This window comes from Sinohyriopsis cumingii, chromosome 18 (assembly GCF_028554795.1).
Source record: "Sinohyriopsis cumingii isolate HCF-2022 chromosome 18, ASM2855479v2, whole genome shotgun sequence".
Lineage (NCBI taxonomy): Eukaryota > Metazoa > Mollusca > Bivalvia > Unionida > Unionidae > Sinohyriopsis > Sinohyriopsis cumingii.
In genome coordinates, this window is record NC_142978.1 from 63854815 (window position 1) to 63878241 (window position 23427).

A 23427-nucleotide genomic window follows, 5' to 3' on the forward strand; every position below is an offset into this window, starting at 1 on the left:
AATGCAATTGCAATTGGAGAAAGAGAAAGAACGACGTTTATTGGGAAAAAACAGAGATAATAAATGTTATTACAGAAAGAAAATAAAAACAAATGCAAATGCAATTAGATAAGGAAGAAAGAGAGAAAGAAAGATATGCAGTTACAAAAGGAAGAAATGCAGTTACAGAAAGAGGAAATACAAAAGCAATTAGACTAGGAAGAAAAAGAGAGACAGACAGATTGCACATGCAATTGCAAATAGATAAGGAAGAAAAAGAGAGACAGATAGATTGCACATGCAATTGCAAATAGATAAGGAAGAAAAAGAGAGACAGACAGATTGCACATGCAATTGCAAATAGATAAGGAAGAAAAAGAGAGACAGACAGATTGCACATGCAATTGCAAATAGATAAGGAAGAAAAAGAGAGACAGAAAGATTGCACATGCAATTGCAAATAGATAAGGAAGAGAGGGAACTTAGAAAAGAAGAAATGGAACATGCAAGTGAAAAGCATATTCCCACTTTAGACACAAATTCAAGTTTTGATGTTACAGAGAATATTAGGTTAATGCCCCTTTTATAAAAAAAAGACAAATATTTCCATCGTTTTGAAAATATATTTGAAAATTTTAAATGGCCAAGGGAGAAATGGACTCTATTTTTACAATGTTTACTTACTGGAAAAGCTAGTGACACTTACCATTCACTGTCATTTCAACAAAGTTGCGAATATGATCTGGTTAAGGAGTGCATCTTAAAGGGTTTTGAGTTAGTTCCTGAGGCTTATCGGTAAAACTTAAGAAACTATTTTTTTTTTAAATAAGCTGGACAAACTCATGTTGAATTTCAAAGTAAGGAAAATAAAACATATTTGATAAATGGTGCTTAGCCAAGAAAATTTATTCAAGATTATAAAAGACTTTTAATATTCAAGCTTCAGATAAACTTGATCAAAGATCCTTGTCTCTTATTACGTGTACCTATTGCAAGAAGAAAGGACACGTTATTTCTAATTGCTACAAATTGAAAAATAAGTATCAGAATCAAGATAAACCTATTCCAGATGTTTTTATTTCTAAGAGGCCAAAGTTACGGTCATGTATTGAAAGCAATACAATTGTTGGGTCTAATAAACCCCAGTCTAAGTTTATCATGGAGGATTATGAACCATTAATGTCCAAGGGTTATGCATCACTCTTGGGTGATTCGGACAATCCTATCCCTATTCAAATTGTAAGGGACACAGGAGCTTCACAGATATTCTTATTGTCAGGCACTTTGCTTTTTTCTGAGAAGTCTTCTTCTAATGAGAGTGTTCTTATTCAGAGAGTAAAGTGCGACTTTGTTAATGTTCCTGTCCACTTTGTAAATTTGTCATCAGACTTAGTCTCAGGACCCGTGACAGTCAGAACATTGTGTATGCTTCACCAACTGAGGGCATTCATTTATTACCAGACAATGACTTATCTGGAAACAAAGGTTTTGGTTAATTCACTTGTAACTGACAAGCCTTGTTTGGACCAGAAAGTCGATCCTATTGGAAAAGAATTCCCAGATTTATACCCAGCTTGTGCAGTTACTAGAGCTATGGCAAAGAAAGCTTTTGAGAATGATGTTGATAAGGAAAGTATTCCTCTAGTTGACACATGTATTGGTCAGGCTTTTGAAGAAGTCACTTTCACTCCTTGTTTGGATCAATCAGAAGGTATTGGTCACAATAATCATTTTTTAACTACTCGTTCTCTTGATTCTAATCAGGGTGACAAACGAAAATCACTTGTCGCCGAACAGGAAACTGATCCAGAGATATGTTTGTTTCAAATGGATATTAGTGAAACTGAAGCTACTGAAGTACCTGTCTGTTATTTCATTGAAAATAAAATTCTTATGAGAAAATGGAGACCTCGTGAGGTACCTGCTGGTGACGAGTGGTCGGTGAACTATCAAACTGTAGTTCTGAAACCTTACAGACAGGAAATAGTCTGTCCCATGAAACTCCATTGACTGGCTATTTAGGGACTAATAAAACTTATCACAAGATCTTGACTCACTTTTACTGGCAAATACACTAAAAAGCACTCGTGTGAAGCCCATCCGCGCAAGCACTTGTTGAAAAAATTGTGACTGCGAAAAGCTTTTTAACTATTAAAGACCCGGAAGCGCTGTGACCCGAAATGGCGTTAATGTGGACCTGACCAGGTTTACCACCAAAGTGGACTTAATCAATCTTACCAACCGGGTAGTTACTGACATCCACCCGGGCTAGCTTGTGATGTCTCAAGATCAAATTGGAACACCGCAAACGTCCAGTGTGGACATCAACGATATTGATTTCGAAATGACGAGACGGCTTTACGAGAAACCCAGCCGAAATTACTGAAAATGAGGGATTCGGAGACCATGTAGTGTTTCTTGCCTCTATCAAGGCTTACGTCGGCAGTGCTTATCCCGTAACAATACAAGGCTGCTTAGGTGGTATTAGTCCTACCTTCACCAATCAGCCTGTCAACCATTTGTACTTCATGATGACAATATTAATAGAAGAACTGTGATGGACCCTTAAAGTTACCAACGCGTGAAAATAATCGAAGTGAAAGAAACATCTGCGAAATGAAATCACCAAGAAAACCGTTTAATACGCGAAATAATAATGCGTTGATGTTGTCGTGGATGCAATTTGTGCACTCGTTAAGGCAACCACCGTTAATATTGGTGTGGCTGAAATTATAACAACTCTCATAGGCATGCCAACTAGAATTGTTGTCGGGACTACATCGATTGTAACAAGTATCACAAGATACACCGGAAAAAAATAATTTCATTACTGTTATATTCGAGAATACGTGTCTATTCGGAAATTCTCGAAGCGTCACAAAGTAGAAGTTATCGAACATAAAACGATTAGTATGGCTGAGTTCTAAACGATGCTGGTACAAAACCACCGACGAGATCGTGCGCACATACGGAACCTGGGCGCTAGCGACCCAAAACAGGCAAATAATTTACAATGAAGTAACAAGGAGTAAATGTTTATCAGCGTATATTTATTTGTCTGCTTGCTCATTTTGGATGCATGGACCTGCGGTAAAATAATCCAGGGACACTCCTTGGAAAATTCGCTTGATGGCGCTACAATCGCATATGTACGCAGGTACAAAATTCCTCGGTGGAAACGTAATTAGGGAATCTAGAAGGGGTTTCGGGCCTGGGAACTGGAATTGACCAGCCGGTCTCAGTGCCCCATTATCATACATACTACAGATGATAGTCTGTTACCGAGGTAATGCTGGAGCTTTAAGCGAAAAAAGAAACGGGCTGGAGAGGAAATGTCATTAATTTCCACTACTAAATGTTCCCATGATCATTTCCATTACGTAATGTAATGATGATGAATCTGCTCGTGATGGTAGCACTAATTATAGTATTGTGTTTATAATGGTCATGGTAGTGGTAAAGCCATTAAAAATTATGAATGGAAATATTCAGTAATAGTATTAGTAATGTTGCATACTCGCTGCTCTTATCGTAGAGATCGATGCGTGAATCACTGTTTAGAATTGTTTCACAGCTGTCAGATAAGGATTTTAAGTCAATGTCTTTCACTTCTAATGCCGGATTATCCACACCTGAAAGAAGTATAAAAAATATGAAAATTGATTTTCTTAATCTATTCAAACACAATTCGCGTTTTACATGCAATGTCACGTAATATATACTGGTCGTAAAACCTGCACAGGTATATGGAATCAAACACATTGTGACAATTTTTATTGATTGTCTGGTGTGAGATTGGAGGTGGCAAGTGTAAACATATACTCTCATACAAGTAATCTACAGAAGTGACACGTTGAAACACATCTCGAACAAGCACTCTATCCAAGTGACGTGTGTAAATATACATTATCTTATAAGCACTGTTTTTAAGTGACACGTGTAAACACCTTCTATCATAAAAGCAGTCTATCCAGGTGGCGTGTACAAACATGCACGATAATGTACGCACTGTATCCAAGTGACTTGTGTAATTAACTACGATCATACAAGCGTTCTATCAAAGCGGCGTCTATAAGGTTTCATTATTCTACTAGCACTGTATCCAAGAGGCTTGTGTAAACGACATAACCATACTAGCACTGTATCCAAGAGGCTTGTGTAAACGACATAACCATACTAGCACTGTATCCAAGAGGCTTGTGTAAACGACATAACCATACTAGCACGACATCAAAGAGGCTTGTGTAAACGACATAACCATACTAGCACTGTATCCAAGAGGCTTGTGTAAACGACATAACCATACTAGCACTGTATCCAAGAGGCTTGTGTAAACGACATAACCATACTAGCACTGTATCCAAGAGGCTTGTGTAAACGACATAACCATACTAGCACGACATCAAAGTGGCGTGTGTAAATGTCCACTGTCATGCAAACAATGTATCCATGTGGCATGTGTAAATATCAACTATTATGCAAGTAAATGTGTGCAAGTGGTGTGTGTAAATATCAACTATCATGCAAGGAATGTATCCATTTGGCGTGTATAAATAATAACTATCATACAAGTACTGTATCCAAATGGCGTGCGTAAATATAAACTATCATGCGAGTAATGTATCCAAGTGGCGTGCTTATATTTCAGCTTTCATGCAATTACAGTATGCAAGTGGCGTGTGTAGATATCACCTATCACGCGAGTACTGTTTCCAACTGGCGTTTGTAAATATTAGCTATCATACACGTATTATATATAAGTGGCGTGTGTACGTATCAACCATCATACAAGTATTGTATCCAAGTAGCGTGTGTACGTATCAACCATCATACAAGTAATGTATCCAAGTGGCGTGTGTACGTATCAACCATCATACAAGTATTGTATCCAAGTGGCGTGTAGATTTTAGCTAAGAGATTAGTTAGAGTACATGCATTTGAACTCCAGATATTGTGTGTGTATATGTTTTTGATGTGCATTTTTTTCTTGTTTCCTCCTCCCTTTTTGGCTGTCTTGTACTTTTACTACCGTTTTGTATTTTTATATTTTTCTTGCATTTTTGTTTAATTAGAACCCATCATGTGATTTGCCACTATCAGATAACGGCTCGTCCAGTAATGCATTAATTGATCGAGACAATTAATGTACATAAATATTATCAGTATTGTATGCACCCTTTGCACATTAATAAAGTTGATCATCATATACATATTCAGAAATATCGTTTGGAAGGGTATAAACAAGTAATATATATATATATATATATATATATATATATATATATATATATATATATATATATATATATATATATATATATATGTATGGGATGGAAAGCCCTGGGAGGGGGGGCAGTGCAGTCGGGCCCCTGAAGCATCTGAACGTACTCTAGGAATCGCTTCAACTGTTCCGGGCTCGCTTGCTATTCGTGATACTGGGATGGGGATGCTCCGCCCCATCTACCCATCGCACCTAGATCCGATACTGGTGATATTCACTGTTACAGCTGTAGAAACTTCGAATCAGAATTACCCATATTATCAAACTCAGTAATACTAATACTCGACAAATTCTAATCACCTGGTCTGGAGGGCCATACAAGGTTTGAAACTGAGTTTGAGCTAGAGATAATGTGTGAATAAATCTCTCAAAGACTTAAATCTTTGTAAGGCCAATTTCGATTGGCTATGAGTCAATACTGAAACTAAAGTTCTCCATTCGGTGACATCATGCTTTCCTGAACCGTTTTCTTTCTCGAGAAAAACACAAATTTCGCGTCATTAATACAGTGACATGTCAATAAAATTGTCATTTTTATCTTTCAGAGATATCACAATAATTTCCGGTGTGCACAGGTCTCACGTATACTCAAACATGTGTAATATTTAACCTATAGTTTTACGTAAAGTTGACAAAGGAAAAATAATCATGTGTCTATATTTCCCCATTCTCATTAATAGAAAAACAGAAACATGTATGTCAAGTTTTCTAAATTGCCTCGTGAACCGATAGTTCGCGGAAAGCAACAAATAGAAAAGAAAATATAATACGATAATGATAATTTTTCCTAAAAATATTCGTCGATAGCCTTTCTGTTTAATCCTCGTAATTTTGCCAATAAAAATCGAGATTCTATCCAGCGTGGTAAATTCTTCCTACCCTCCACTTCCTTGGTGTCTACCGCCGTCTTTTTAATCTGCACAAGAATAGCGTTAGCGATTGGAATCATCATGGCTGTGGTGGCGGTGTTACTGATCCACATGGACAGGAACCACGTGGGCACCATCAGTCCCAAGAGTAACCTGTAGGATTCACACAAACTGATAGTATCAAAGTAGCATGCAAATGACTAAATAAAAGCTTCACGGATAATTGGTGTGTGAACTACATTGCTCTCACGGTTGACCCCTGATCCCAGGAGCAGCTAGGACATAACATGATTCAATCCGTCAAAGAAACAATTTCTGTAAGGTTTCAGAAGGATTGAATACGTCTTGAAAATGTTAGAGCATATAAAGGAAATATACATCTTAATGCGGTTGACCTTGAACTTTACCTTTTAAAAACTGGTGAAGAATACGTGAAAATGATGGTTAAAAATCTTCTTTGTGTTCAATACATAACAATCTGTTTAATGATACCCCTTATTCTCTTTTGTTGGTGTCTTAATTTTTCCATTTTCTTACGATATGTGAAACAAATTTCGCAGTACATTTACTTAACATACAAAGGTTACGCAGCGGCTGTTATCATAGTTATCCAGGTCGTGAGAAAGGATCGATGAAGGGATGCTAAAGGAAGTCAGAAGCTGTAAAACACAGTACAAAACTAGAAGAATGGTGAGCAATTTACCTGCACAAATGTATATCCACCTTGCCCGCATCCCACCCTTACCCCGACCCCATTATTGAGATAAATCTTTAATGAAAACGATCACAACGCTTCTGAGTAAAATGATTGGCTAAGACTTAGATATTCTGATGGTGACCAGCAGCTTAAGTTTAACAGCAATCAAATAATCGTTGTAGAAGTAGCTGATTTCAAAGACGTGTGTTACCGCAATGATCGTGGTCGCATCTCTGGCAAGTGAGAAAAAGAACTCAAATATCCCGGTATATCGCGTACAGCGGAAGCTGCAATAGAGCATAATGATTAATTTCTGCTTCTTCAACCATTTCAGTTCCCTTGCTTTGGTTTTCTTTTCAAGCCATTCCTACACTGAGGATATTAAAAATCTATATTCATTAGTCGACACAGATCGCCGCCATCTAACCTTCTCAGGACACATTATGTATAAGCGAGACAAAAACTGAATTATATCCAATACATATTTTCTATTGTGAAATAGCATTAAACAAATATCCTGAACAATGGAAGTCGGGAGAAAGATATCAGACTGTAGATAAAATACTTACCATCTTGGTTCTGATCCAACATACATCAGGATTTTTAAGGCGATACGTTTATGGATGTTCCAATGTTCTATTGCAGCAGCCATAATAAGACCCCCGATAAACAACGTAGATGTATCCTGATGAGAGAAAAGCATTTTGTCATCAGGAAGCATCATTTTTAGCAGAACAAAAGGGACAGTCAATAGTTATCTCTCACAATAAGGTATCGCAAAGCTATTTGGAAATCTATAGTGAATTTAGTTGCACTGTAATTAATGCATGCTGCTTTTATTAAATTCACTAGAGAGTGATAGAGGCAATTAAATAAATGAAATAACTCAATTGACCAATCCTATGCACTTTAAAAGAACGCTATGATGAATATATGCTATGCTCTGTCTTTAAAAAAAACTATAGATAAATAAAAAAGGCTCGAGAAAGCACAACAAATCATTTCTAAGTATCATAAATGTGTTTTCTAAATACAATACAATATGAATGAATTTGGATCTAATTTTCAATCTAAAATATGAAAAATATTACATTTATGTATTTTGCCGACACGTCCTTTGCTGTCATCAACCCCAAAACCGGAAACAGGAAAATGGGAAGTAATGATGTAACTGCAATCGGAAGTGCTTCTGTAAGCCAATAGACAGCCATAATTATTATTGCGTACGCACATAGCGCCTCCTGAAAGCAAGGATGAAATTAAATAGTTAGTTCAGAACTAAATGATACATGATGGTCCAGAACTTATGACCATCTCCATGGGATTTTTTTATACTTATTTTGAAAAGCTATTCATTCAAAATTCGTGTGTTGTTTTTTGAATTTATTTTTAGCGAGGGCCTTTCGAAAATACCGAAAAATAACTGCGAAAATTCGAAACCTATATAGAGGCATATTGAAGACGTGTTATGTGAATACCGTTCAAAATATATAGAGTTTATATTTTATTCTTTTTTCAAGGAAAAAATGAATCCGGAAGGAAAACAACTGATTATGTTGTTGAATTAGTAAATAGTCAATTTCATTTCTATTGATGTATGAATGTTTTTGACTACCAAGTGTTTTCTTGCTATAGGCATTTATGTACAGGTAAGTGTTACAAATAAATGATAACATCGCGGTACAGAATAGCTATTACGGAAAAAATAGATAAGCAGTTCAAAAGGTTGTGTGTTACGTAGAATAATTTGCATGCACACTGCATTCATGCAGAGAGAATCTTGACATACACAGCAATATTTTATACACTGTCTACATAGTTGCTTTAGCCATACCTGACACGTGTATTATATCAATATGCCGTACGAGCAGAGGAAGGAATCTTTGGTACCAAAAATTGTTTTAGAAATAAATAATTCAAGAACTGGCTGTTTTGCTTGAACAACAAGAATAGAGAGCATAACAAAAACAAACTGATAAAACTGTCATAGCCGTAGCCTCTTAGTAAGTTAGAATGGAAATGGGGCTGGCAATTACGATGTAGCACAATCGTAAAATCAATTTTAATAAATTCATTTTAAGAAAACATTTCAATACATTGTAAAAAAAATATGCGGTTTCTACAATTTGGACAATTAAAATAAAAATTATTATAGTGAAGAACAATAGCAGTGGCATACGACTGTGTGTGTGTGTGTGTGTGTGTGTGTGTGTGTGTGTGTGTGTGTGATTTATATTTTTTACGTAGCTTTAAAAAAAAATTAGTCATATCCCTACGATGTCTGCAGTGTGACAGTTCATAGTGATATCTAGCACTTGGGTATCATGCCGCAGACATGTAGCATGATGTCTCATCCAGTCACATTATCCTGACACCAGGCCGACCAGTCCTAACACTAACCTCCTAATGCTGAGCGCCAAGCAAGGCAGCTGTTAGTACCATTTTTGTATGACTCGGCCAGAGTTCGAACCCGCGACCTCCCGCATCAGAGGTGGACGCTCTAACAATAGTCACTAATAAAAATTATCTCCCAACATTCTTTCTTCCTGCAACATTTTACATGTAAAATACGTTTTGGCAAGCATAAATATATGGCACAAAAAGGCACAATGCAGACGACCGGTGAAGGTGCAAATTATTTCCTATATTAAGAAAATAATGATACTTATAGGTTTAAACTGTTTCATTTTAATTAACATAATTTACACTTGATAGAGACGATTCAACCAATAAAGATTGTTTTAGCTCAAAACGAGAAATCAGTGTGTTGTAAGATAGCCAGTCTCCGGTGTTTAAATCTTGCTTCAATGACTTTTAGACGGAAAGACCAACGCGATAATCATTGATGGACAAGTAACAGATTCCACGACTAATGCAAAGTCAACCATAGGCAAACACTTCAAATCTAAAAGAATAAAATGTGGATTTTACATGTGCTGATGGATAAACAAACGAAATATAATTGATGGATGACCACTGACGGACAGAGATGTGATCGACTATAAATAATGTTACAAGCCAAGTATCCTTACTTGATAGCGCGGTTGTCAAACCCTGGCGCGATTCTCGCTAGGAGTCATAAGTTTACCCCAACTTTCCAAAGACTTCAATACAACTTCAGTTGTAAATTAGAAAGCCCGACGTGTCCATTCTATACCTAAATTTTACTCTAATTAATGCAAGACCACATATAAAACAAACTGCCAAATATCTATCAACCGCACATCTGCATGGCTTCTCTTCATCGTGTTCCGTACCGCCAGCCGTTCATGCCTTAGAAAATGTACGAGTATCCCCAACACTGGGAACTATTTTAACTCCGCCACCTTAGGCCAGTCAATGTATGCTTTCCAGGCACATTTCGCCAATATAACTGCACCATATTTGCCCCCATGCCGACATAAACAGTATTTGCCAAGTCCCTCCTTATTTATTCCTTTGTGTAATTTACCGGATTCCTACCGTAAATACTGCCACTGCAGTCACACCACCAATGTACACCACTAGATGTTAATATGGGCTATCTTACGACTGGGACATTCGTGCGGTTTTGGCCTGAATTCAATACTAGTGAACCATGCCATCATGGAAACTCACTAACACTTCGCTCCGTGACGTTTGCTCCTAGCGATTGGCTCCTAGCGATTGGCTAATTATTTCGGGCTAAGGATATTTCCATTGCGCCGAATTCCAATAATCACGCAAGTAATCACATAAATCTAAGAATTCCTTAAAACGGGGTGCTATAACCAAAAGTACATACTCCATATTTATTACAATAATATACAAACAAATAATAATGAACTCATAAATGCGTGATCATTGATAGGTCAAAAGGACACAGAGAAGATAAGAAAAACACGCGACCAACAATAGGTATGATTTTCTGACCCTGACGCTGAACAGAGTTTAGTAATATTTAATGAGTAAAAAATGCTGGTGGAATATTTTATGGCTGTGATTATGTAGGACTAAGCTTGTGTGTGTGAGAGAGAGAGAGAGAGATAGAGTGAAAGATTGAGAGAGAAAGAGCGTACTTTGTGGAAAAGTGTTTACCTATGCAGCTTATTATTATTATTATTATTATTATTATTTCCTACATTATGATACACATTCTGTAGGAGATTGTTTTAGGTTAATATCGACTCCGAATCATTTGTGTACTTTTAACATCTGAACACCCCTTAACCAAGCTCGTCCTTAATGGGTTTTGACGATTTCATCTGATGGAGCTATTACATTTCCTAATAATGAATCATTGCACGTTTACGATCTTCTTGATGAAGATCGTCACGAGACGCATTTCCTGTTTTAAAAAAAAGGGCTGCTTCTGTTAGTTTCCTTTTGCGACATGCGGGAGGCGCATTGCGCCTATTCAACATCCCCCGAGACCTCAGGGAGACATAAAGGTCAAACCATATCAAGTTAAATGAATTCTACCTTTGTCGATTTTAGCATAGAATATTTTTTATGATTCTTTCAAAGCATGTGGGTCAGTTATATTCGCATTCATTCGCGGATGATGACTCACCTTATATTTGGAGAAATGTCCCGGTCCGAAAGTGTTCAAAAGTTTCATTTGGCGAGAAAAGTACATTTTAAATTTGGTTACTATATAACTAGACAAAAATACAATACACTGACAAAGAAATGTTATATTCCCCTCAGAGATATTTTGCATTGTTTTACGTCGTCAACTTAATTAAATATCGTCTAAATACTTTTGTGTAAAATTCGATTTGAAGTTTTAAAAGTTGGGGGGGGGGGCGGAAATAATCTTCGAACTTCGAGATCAGTTATCACACAGATGTTTCAGTGTACAATTCAAAAATGAATGCGAATGTTTTTGTTTTATCTTTGGTAAAGTTTAGAAGTTACACAAACTATTAAAACTGCCTTAGATAGTTTTACCTCTTTGTAATCACAATAACGTAATCTGGGTACTACCACTTGTTAGAATTCATCACAGTGTATAAGCTCAATTACTGTTGTGATCATCTGAAGTCACATGGCAATAATACATGTACATGGTATAATGACCAAAATAGGTGTATGAAACTTTAATAGTGATCAGTCTTTTCTTGCTGTTGTTGTGATTTGGATTTTTAACGTAGCTCTAAGTGTGTGTGTGTGTGTGTGTGTGTGTGTGTGTGTGTGTGTGATTTGGGGTTTAACGTAGCTTTATGTGTGTGTGTGTGAGTGTGATTTTAATTTTTAACGTAGCTTTAAGTTTAAGTGTGTGGGTGTAGGTGTGGGTGTGATTTTGGGGTTTTAACGTAGCTTTAAGTGTGTATGTGTGAGTGTGATTTGGATTTTTAACGTAGCTTTAACAATGTTTCAGTCATATTGCTACGATGTCTGCAGTGTGGCAGTTTATAGTGATGTCTAGCACTGGGGCATCATGCCGCAGACATGTAGCATGATTCCCACCCAGTCAAATTATCCTGACACCAGGCCGACCAGTCCTAACACTAACCTCTTAATGCTGATTGCCAAACGAGGCAGCTGTAAATACCATTTTTGAAAGTCTTTGATATGACTCGGTCGGGGATTGAACCCCCTACCTCCCGCACCCGAGGCGGACGTTCTAACCACTAGGCCACCGGAGCAGTACTCCTGGATTATGGAAATTCGATAGATGGCAACCTGATTATTCCTGGAGATTTCAACTTTCACTCTGACTGTCCCGGAAACTCAAATACATCAAAACTCATAGATTCCATTAATGTTTTCAACCTCAAACAGTCAGTTAACCAACCCACCCATAAACATGGTCTAATTTTAGACTGGATTCTTCAAAGACCTGATGATAACATTCTACGGTCCTCCCTGGTATCCCATGACCTTGTATCAGATCACCTCTGCATTATATGCCATCTGGACGTATCAGTCCCTAACCCTCCACTTTTATCTGCTACTAAGAGAAACCTCCGTATGATAAATAGAACCAAACTAATGCACGACATCCAAGCTAACCTAACAACTTGCTTACCTCCTACCGCAGAACAACTCGATAACTGTCTGCGTTCATTGCTTGACAAACATGCCCCAGCTACCAAGTGCAGAGTATCAATTCAAAAGTGTTCTCCATGGTATAGCAGTGTTAGGGACCAGCTTCGCACTGCTAAAAGAGACCGCCGTAAAGCTGAGAGTCTCTGGCTTTCCACCAGACTCACTATTCATAAGCAAATCTATGAAGTAGCTAAGAAGAATGTCACAAATATAGTCCATGCAGCGAAATCAGCCCACTACACTACTAAGATCATGGAAAGTTTCAGCTGCAAAGAGCTCTTCGAGATTACTAACAAGCTAATGTCAAGGAACAAATCAACACCACTTCCAACTATCTACTCTCCAGTCGTCCTTCCGGACATGTTTGCAAATTTCTTCCGTGACAAAGTACAAACCATTAGAGATAAGCTTGACACCACGATTTCAATTGACTCGTCGTCACCATACAGTTGGGATACAGAATTTGAGCGGCAACCATTAGCAGCATTTGAACCTGTCTCTATGGATTACGTACGAACAATCCTGATGAAGAGTGCACCAAAGTCATGTGAACTTGATCCAATTCTAACATCACTACTGCTTGAGTGCTTAGAGCCAGTATAGCCCATTTCATGCAGACTTCGGTGAACTTCGTAATTTGCTCGGAATTTTGATCACGTGGCGGGTGGTCAGCTGACCGTAATAGGTGGTGGGCAAAATATGGCTAACGCTTCAGCATCAGTATCAAGTTCTGTAACTACTTCAACATTGTTTATCGAGTTGAAAAATGCATATTAACAGCGATACTGCCGCAGATATTGACGAAATGTAATATTGGAACCATCCTGTCTTATTTTTTGGAAACTAGGGCGGATTTTAAACCCATACGAGAGAGTAGCTTTGAGCTGTTTACATCTGAACATGTACATGTAAGTTAGGAAACGGTGTCGAAGTAAATTTAATCCTGACAATCAAAGAGCAAGTTGTTCAAACTATTTCTGTGCATCTGAAACGTCACCATAATAAAATGCGTTTCATATGAGTTTATCAGATTTGTTTTTGAAAGTCTGTAGATAATTTACATATAAATTTCAATCATTTAATTAATTTTATTTCTGAAATATTTCTAAACAACAATGGACGTCATTTTGATATATACATGTGCCCACCAGCGTTTGATTGGCTGGACTATAAAGTAACTCGGGAGGTTATTCGGATAATTACGGAGCAACTCGGTTAAATTCGGTATCAAATGGGCTATTGCCTTCACTAACTGATGTTATTAATACCTCTCTCTCATCAGGGCAATTCCCATCATTTTTCAAAACTGCCATTGTAAAGCCTCTGCTGAAGAAACCAACACTAGACCATAATGGTTTAAGGAACTACCGCCCAGTTTCGAATCTCCCATTCATGTTAAAAATCTTAGAAAAGGTTGTTCTATCCCGGCTTCTATCTCATCTAAATTCAAACAGTCTTTTTAGCAATGTACAATCTGCATATCGCCCTTGCCACAGTACTGAAAGTACTCAAAAGTAGTTAATGACATTCTCTCTGCGTTGGATAGTGGAAAGATTACAGTCCTCACCCTCCTTGATTTGTCTGCAGCATTTGACACAATAGACCATGATATATTACTTCACCGTCTCAAGCATGTTTTTGGCATTCATGATACAGCCTTACTGTGGTTCAAGTCCTACTTGGTCAACAGGACATAAATTGTATGTGCAAATGGAATAAACTCCAGCCCAGTTGATCCATGTTGTGGTGTTCCACAGGGGTCTGTTCTTGGACCTGTTCTTTTCATTCTGTACACTCAGCCGCTCTCAAGTGTCATAGATCATCATCCTGTGTCTCACCAATTGTAAGCTGATGACACCCAAATATACAAATCTAGCCACCCAACTGAAGTTGATGCTACCATCCAAGGTGTAGAGAGGTGCATTTCTGATGTGAAATCATGGATGACATGTAACAAGCTGCAGATGAATGATGATAAAACTGAGGCCATTCTGATCACAACACAAAGACTTTCTCATTCACATCCTTTACCTCAAACAATAAATACCAGCAACGCCAACATTAAATTCACAGTCAGTACGAAACCTAGGTGTTACTCTGGACAGTACTCTCACATTGCACCAACATGTCATGAACATATGCAAGGCTGCATATCTTGAGCTGAGACGCATCAGCTCAATTCGCAAATATCTTTCAGCTGATTCCACTAAAACACTTTTGTGTTCATTAGTACTTTCAAGACTGGACTATTGTAACTCAGTTCTGTCTGGTTCATCTCAATATCTACTCCAGAAACTTCAAAAAGTTCAAAACACAGCTGTTTGTATCATACCACGGAGTACCACGATCGGAGCACACCTCCCAGCTGCTCTGTACCCTACACTGGCTATCTATTCGATCCAGAATCAAACACAAAATTTGTTCTGTGTGCTACGTTTCACTGTCGGACCCTAGTCCAACATACCTATCCGACCTCACCCATGTGTACACACCAGCAAGATACTTACGCTCCTCCTCTGACAATCGTATACTCATTATTCCCACTATGCAAACAAAGTCATATGGACAGCGTTCTTTTGCATACGAAGACCCAGCAACTTGGAATGAATTGCCCACTGAATTTAGACACAAAGACACAGTGATCCCATTCAAGATGGTTCTCAAAACTCACTTATTTCGACTGCATGAACTAACTTAAAGACCTAATAATGTTTCCTACCTGAAATATTCTCAGCATGTTTTTTACTTTTTAATGTTTTTCTAATTTCATGGTGTTTGTTTTTGTAATAATATTATTTATATGTTGCTTTTTTTTGTTTTGTTTGTTATTTTATTTATTATCTTATAATAGGTGTTGTCTAATGTTGTAAAGCGCTTAGAACTTCTAAAGATTAGGCGCTATACAAAGTCCTCATTATTATTATTATTATTATTATTCAATCTTTTGCGATGTAATTATGTTTTCGACATAATTTAATAGATTTTTGCGTGTGTTTGTCTCTGTTGTTGCTGTTCTACGTAGATTGCAAGAGCATTGTATGATATGGACAGTGCTAAGTTTGACACAACCTTAAATTCCACAACTCTCAACCCCCAAACATATAGCAAAGAAAACAATATCAGCAGTTAGTCTGTTTGTACTTTTGACAATATGGGTAAATCTGCATTTACAAGTTCAAACTGAGTCCATAAGCATGTCAATAGTGTGTTAACGCATTTGATTAAAATTGATCATTCCCAAAATTAAAGATACAAGCAACCATGAAATCCAGGAGAGAATTCAATTGAAAGTATGTGGTAAATAAAAGTGGAATATTGTAATCATGGGTACAGGGGGTATCATAGAAGAAAATCCAAGTATAATAACTAAAGTTTTGGAGTTCTAGGTGGACATCCTAAAACTAGAAAATAAGTCTAATCCTACAGTTTACTGGCAGCGCAATAGTTCCCCTCTGGAACTTAAGGTAGTTCTATTTGATAAAAAGATAGATCGGGAAGATGTTCTGGATTAGTCATCAAAATGGTAGCGAAATGCGTTGTGGTCGACCTGCCGCCCTAAATTGAGAGAGAGAGTCATCAGTTTTAATAAAGAAAAGCAAATTCGACAACATCTGTTATTTTCTTTGAAACCACAACAGGATGCAGTCTAAACCCCTGATTAGCTTAACAGGTGGCGTCATATTTTAAACGATTAACATTCCTTCAGTGCCTCGCAATACTAAAGTCACATGATACGGCTCCATATATCATATACAAACTGCTACTTAATCACACTGAGTTTATGCCTGTACGAGTATACCTACAGACGGTGAGTCACAAAAAAATTTGATTTAAAGGTTTTCTATTTTTACGTTGAAGAGTATGCTGGCCCTATAAAAAAAAAATATTCTTAAGCTACAGCCCTGACCAGAACATTTGCCCAAAAAGACTCAAGAAGCCAGAGATGATCCTAATATAAAAGTAAAACTAACCACATCATTGAGACAAACATCTATCATCATATCAGTTTTTTCAAACTGTATCAAAACTCTTTGCAATCAGGTCACAACTTATTTTGACAATGACATGAAAGCAAACCCCATTAAGTTCCAATCTACTGTACTTTGAAAGAAAACTAACAAACATGAGGCTTTCTACTCCAGTGACACTAACTTATAACCGGACAACGACTGCAGGTGTTCCATTCTTTCACTATGGTAAACTATACTACTGTCCCATAACCTGGCATTTCACAAATCTCGTTAACCTGAACAAACTTTGATAAGTTTGGTGAAAGAGCTCCGAGATGTATCTTAAATGATTACCAGAAACCTTACCCTGAATTCTTGGAATTAGCAAATTATCAATTCAACACATTTGACTGGTGGAGACCATGACACTTGAAGTTTTCAAAATTTCAAACAAGAACTGTCCAAATATTTAAATGATTTGGGTGTCTTAAAAATAATTTTAAAACTCTTTAAGGTATGCAACTGCCGTGAAGAACATCCAGGTATGGGCTACAATAATTTAAGTATGTAAACACCGTGGAGATTCCCTAAGTAAGATCATATAGGTATGGGCAACAATCTTTGAGGTATGTAAACACCGTGGAGATTCCCAGAGTAAGATCCTCCAGGTATGGACTACACTCTTTTAAGTATTAAACACCGTGGAGATTACCTAAGTAAGATCATGCAGGTATGGGCTACAATCTTTTAGGTATAAACACCATGGAGATTGTCTAAGTAAAAACATCAAGGTATGGACAACAATCTTTTAGGTATATAAACACCATAGAAATTCCCAGAGTAAGATCATCCAGGTATGGGCTACACTCTTTTAGGTATGTAAACACCGTGGAGATTCCCTAAGTAAGATCATACAGGTATGGGCAACAATCTTTTAGGTATGTAAACACTGTGGAGATTCCCGGAGTAAGATCGTCCAGGTATGGACTACACTCTTTTAAGTATTAAACACCGTGGAGATTCCCTAAATAAGATCATACAGGTATGGGCTACAATCTTTTAGGTATGTAAACACCGTGGAGATTCCCAGAGTAAGACCGTCCAGGTATGGGCTACACTATTTTAGGTATGTAAACACAGTGGATATTCCTAGAGTAAGATCATACATGTATGGGCTTCAATATTTTAGGCATGTAAACACCGTGGAGATTCCCTCAGTAAAATCATACAGGTATGGGCAACAATCTTTTCGGTATGTTAACACCATGGAGATTCTCTAAGTAAAGACATCAATGTATGGGCTACACTCTTTTAGGTATGTAAACACCGTGGAGATTCCTAGAGTAAGATCATACAGGTATGGGCTACAATCTTTTAGGTATGTAAACACCGTGTAGATTGCGTACACATAGTTTTGGACGGATTTTCCTCCATTTTAGATAATACATTTATTAGTTATTTCCTTCTGATGTATTAACACTTATAACACTTATCGTAGGAATGTGTTCCTTCTATATGTTTTATATGATGTGAATTGTGTGATTTAGATTTTTAACGTCGCTTGAACAACTAAAGTCATTATAGCCTTTTTCCAACTCCAGTATATTTAAACTCCGTATGCATGTAAAATTGTAGAGTAGAATCTATTCATGTATATTGGTTTCCCTGCATTGATTTTATTGTTTTACAAATTAGTAATTACAGATTGAGGGGTTTGCTTTTTTAGCATGAAAACATGATTTTGTACCCAGTTTTTTTTTTAAAATTATGCATCTTGCATTGTTTAAGTAAATTGTCATACATATATATAGTCGTACACATTATTATATTTAAAAAATGTATTGCTGGTATGTGTGCGAGCATAGCTGGCTGTGTGTAAGTTACATTTTATGCCGTAACATGTTACAGATCTTGAGAAGCAATGGCAAATGGGTCTCTCATGACAAAAAATATTATACTAGTTCAATAAAAATTATTATTATTATTATTATTATTATTACACATTTCGGCAGGGCATAATTCATACTTAGATAAATAGAATAAAACATTCGCATATACTTTCTGGATACAAGGACAATATTCTTTATTTTGAGACTTTATATATAATTCCATATATAATTCCAGCTGGGTAAGAAACAATAGTTGTATTGCTATATTATTGTTTATGGTCGGAGAGAGAGAGAGAGAGAGAGAGAGAGATAGAAAAACTCGCTAGGTGTCAACATGAACATGTATATAAGAAAACTGAAGCATCTGAGTATGTAGGATATTTTCATCACGATTCTTGATTCTTCTCTATAAACACTTAAGTTTGATAACATTTCCTATGCGCTAACAGAAGAAAGACTCCGATAACCCCTCGACATTCACGATCCACTTACATGTAGATGGTCAACATATTAACATGAAGTGATTTTACCTCACCAACTGTGCTTAAATATTCTCGACTCTTATAGATCTTTCTACTGCTTGCGGTTGAAATTATACAAATTTATAAAATTAATAGAATGATAGATAAGAAGTATGCATGTCGGAACCTAATTTATTTTTTTTTCTAAATTATGTCACAAATAACCTGCATGAGAAAGGTAAATTAATGATTTTAATCAAATTAGCAAGCTCTTTCTATTATTGTGAATTGTTTTATGTACTCTGGTGTTTTTTAAATTTTATTTTATACACATGCATTGGTCCCAAATGTTTGTAAATGTTAGATTTCCATACGAACTTGTTAAAGAAATGACCGGACATTTCCTCTCTACGTATCAAGTCATATATATTTCGTTGTCATTCCTGTTGTTCGCTCACAACTTTGCATGATTAAAATGTCACTATTTTAGTTAGTTACATAATGCATGTGCGTTATTAAATGCCACGAGTCATGGGGTTTGGTTGCCCAAGATTATCTGCCGTCATAGTGATACGAATTATAACTGAATGTAACAAATACGTAAATGATACAGATATCGCCTGTAAAACTGTGTACACATGATTTGACCTTTACAGATACAGGAGAACGGGGTTAAGGTCAATGTTCCAATGACCTGCATGCCACACCATTGCCTGGCAGAACCAAAATGTACGGTAAGGTCAAGTTGTATTTATAGGTACATACAAATCCTTAGTTTCCATCCAGATCTAAACCTGTACTGAAGAAGGTAGTTGTCGTATAAACGAGACATAAATGGGTCACATATAATGAACTAAACAGCATATGTGGTTGTTAGCAAGGTTCTGTGATCTCGCTTGTGATTCCCGCGAAAAAGACAAACAACATAAAGCCTTAAATTTGACCTATAAATTCCTTGGGAGCCATTAATAACCAAGTATCTAAAAGAGTAGTCGAACAATCTAACTTTCAGAGCTTTCTAACTGGGTTAAAACCATGAACTATGTATGGTTCAAGTATTTTGCTCACTTCAAATTATGGTTGCCACACGAATGAAGAATCTGAACCTGGGAGTGAAACCCTAATCCGCAGGTTACCTTATCGTTTTATTGGTATAAAGTTGTTGTTATTGTTGTTGTTGTTGTAGGGTTTAACGCCATTTCTCAGCACACTATAGGCTATGCATGGCGGCCAATATTAATGGTGGAGGAAGCACCTGGGAAAACTCCAGAAAGAATCATCGACCCACGAGAAGCTACTGGCAAGCTTTCTCACATACCCACATTGTTATAAAGTAATATCGATGTTAGAAAGAAAAATTCTATAGACCAAAGATAAACGCGGCTGTCCTTTTGATACTTAGAGCCTAATTTCCCAGTCGTGGATTCCCCAATATCACATCAAGCAACGTAAAGAAAAGCCATGTTTACTCCCCAGTCGTGGATTCCCCAATATCACATCAAGTATCCTTTAAGAAAGTCCATATTTACTCTTTACTCATAAACATTATTCTTTCATTCAATTGCACCACATGTCATTCCTCTTCAACATAACCGAAATCCAGTTTCAGGATCGATTCTCCTGACAACCTCACACTCGACTAGCCTCGCATATAATTCTCATAGTGCGCAGAGTGCAGATGGGTCTAACAACTCATCACTACCGAACGAACAATGTCTAACATCTGTGTGAGGCTGGCTTAAGGTCGACCTTTCCCCTATTTCCAAGAACCATAAGACAATAGTGGCTGACGGCAGAAGAGTTATTTACAGCGCTAATACCACAAATAATTTTTCTCTAAACAAAGTAACGATCACGCATTCACCAGACTTTAATTTCACACGTGCATTTTTTTTTTTACTAGCTTCTTATTTGTATGACTGATCAGTAAATCGTTCTTAGCTTAAATCGATGTATTGCGTCACGAACCACAAAGCATGATCTAAATACATAATACACACTTAAACCTAACAATATCAATAGAAGACATGTTAAGAATTGAGAAGGAGCCATTTTACGAAACTATGCAAAATTACCATTACCGTTAAGTCCTGTAAATAATGTACACTATGACTCCTGCTTGAAAAATATTTTCAAAATACCAATTGCCTATAATCAAACAAAAAATCACCATCATCTAACAAAGCTATAAATGGAGAAGTTATTATTATTTTTATTAGTATTATTAACATATATTAATTTCATTTACAGGTCTATCAAGCTTATTGCGCATGCGCTTTGCGCATTTCTTGTACATATATAGACGATTGTTCTGTTTTCACAACAAGAAAAAAATGATCTCAAAATAGGGTATATGTTATCGTGATGAGCAAAGGAAACGGAATGTACTTCTGATACTTATTAGTAAATAGCAGTGACATGGCTACTGTACGGAAATATGCAGTTGAATATAGTAGAGTATACGAGAAGAAAAAAAAACTACGAAAATTATTGTCCCGTAACATTTCTAATCCTTCAAAACTCACCAGAATGCACCATTTAACCTCTCGTGACTCAAACATTTTCTGGCTGGCCAAGTTCCCGACCAACGCCAGTAAGATGGAAACCCCACTCCTGCATCCTTTTCCCATCATTTCCCTCTTCGCGCATTGAAGTTTGACTGCATTTCAAAATACTCCGCCTACACCAATGAATTGGACTTTCTTTTATTGACACGCTCATATAAGCACGATCATCGTTCAGAAAAGTAGCAATAACAATAATTTCGAGCTAGTCTAACATGTCGGATGATATATATATATATATATATATATATATATATATATATATATATATATATATATATATATATATATATATATATATATATATAATTTAAGAACATCTTGACATGATGAAACCTTTAGTGAAATATCCAGGCCTTTACGCCAATCCATTCCAGAGGAGCTCTATCAAGATTTTCAATATGTCAAGCGTGATGATCGTACTGAACATCAGATAGCACCATTTTCTTTTATGACCAGCTTGACGTGAAGTTAAGTCTTTCAGTGAAGCTCCATGACCGATGAAATTCCTTTCTGGAGGAATAGTAAAAACAAGATTTTGAAGATAGCTGTAGTAGCGGCCATTATGGATTGTCATGAACCAACAAGTATTTATACGAGGTCGCATAGAGATAATCCATGATTATAGAATGGCTGCCATGTCGGCCATATTCAATGCAAAACTGACATTATGTTTATCTTGGACAAAATAGACAACTCTTTTAATCAAAACCCCAATTTTAATATGAACATGTGTTCAGAAGAAGGCAATGATAAAAGATTTTAAAGATGGCTTCCCAATCTCAGAAGTGCGCCATTTCTCATTTAGGAAAAGCGAGATATTGAAATGAATATATGTGTAAAATGTCACGACAATCCTTTCCGTAGTTTAAACAGAATAACAAAAAACAAACTTGTTTTATAGGAGAGCTAACGAAAGACAAGAGGTCGCTTACGCTCTTGTGGTCATTGACCAGTAGAGCTATTATTATGAGTATTAGTAGTAGTAGTAATAATAATAATAATAATACAATTACCAAAAACGTATAGCACCTTTGGTAATCCAAACATAGATTGTGACGGGAGCAAAGGTTAACAACAACAGTCACAACATAATAAGATGTCAACGACTGAAACAAATCCTCAGTACTACGATGTTATCCAGAGTAAAGTCATACTGACAACGCACATTCCAAACATATATCTTTTGGCATCTGCACAGTTGCAGACATGCATCAGAATTAGCAACCATTAACAGGATGATACCAATGCGAAGCAATAGAAACAAGATGGACTAACTGAAATAAAGTGATAGTGCCAAGTTATGTAATGGACACGGCATCATTATGAATGCCGCCTAAAACAGTTAGTATCCGACAAAAATAATGGGTGAAGACACCAGCGCAATATCTTAACTAAAAGTAACGATATCAAACACAAGAAATAACGATCGTTTGAAGATTTGGTAGTACAAGTGAGAGATGGATTATGGTCCATGAAGTTTCTCCTTTGGAAGCAGAAGAAACTCAATCTGTACTATCGTTCATACCTTTACTCTTTCTTAAAGGCTCTTGCATCTCTTCCAAATACGCAGTGTTAGAAGTATGCATGCACTGAACAAACGATAATATGGTTATTAACTGAAAGGTCGTCGTATATAAAGGAAGGAATTTCTGCATGCAAATTTTAATGAATTGTAAGCATTTGTTCTGCACTGAAGAAAAAAATCTCGTTTCCTTGGTGACA

The 23427-nt window shown here is 36.7% G+C and overlaps 1 protein-coding gene across 1 annotated transcript in view; it reads right to left on the reverse strand.

Annotated features, from left to right (window-relative positions):
• LOC149776789 (Na(+)/citrate cotransporter-like) overlaps positions 1-23427 on the reverse strand; it is a 68730-nt gene that overhangs the window by 40830 nt on the left and 4473 nt on the right. The window contains exons 2-5 of the mRNA XM_089941479.1: positions 7918-8067; positions 7396-7511; positions 6140-6282; positions 3497-3611 (exon numbers count right to left, since the gene is read on the reverse strand). Of these exons, the coding sequence (XP_089797605.1) occupies positions 3497-3611; positions 6140-6282; positions 7396-7511; positions 7918-8067 (524 nt within the window). The remainder of the gene's footprint in view (positions 1-3496; positions 3612-6139; positions 6283-7395; positions 7512-7917; positions 8068-23427) is intronic.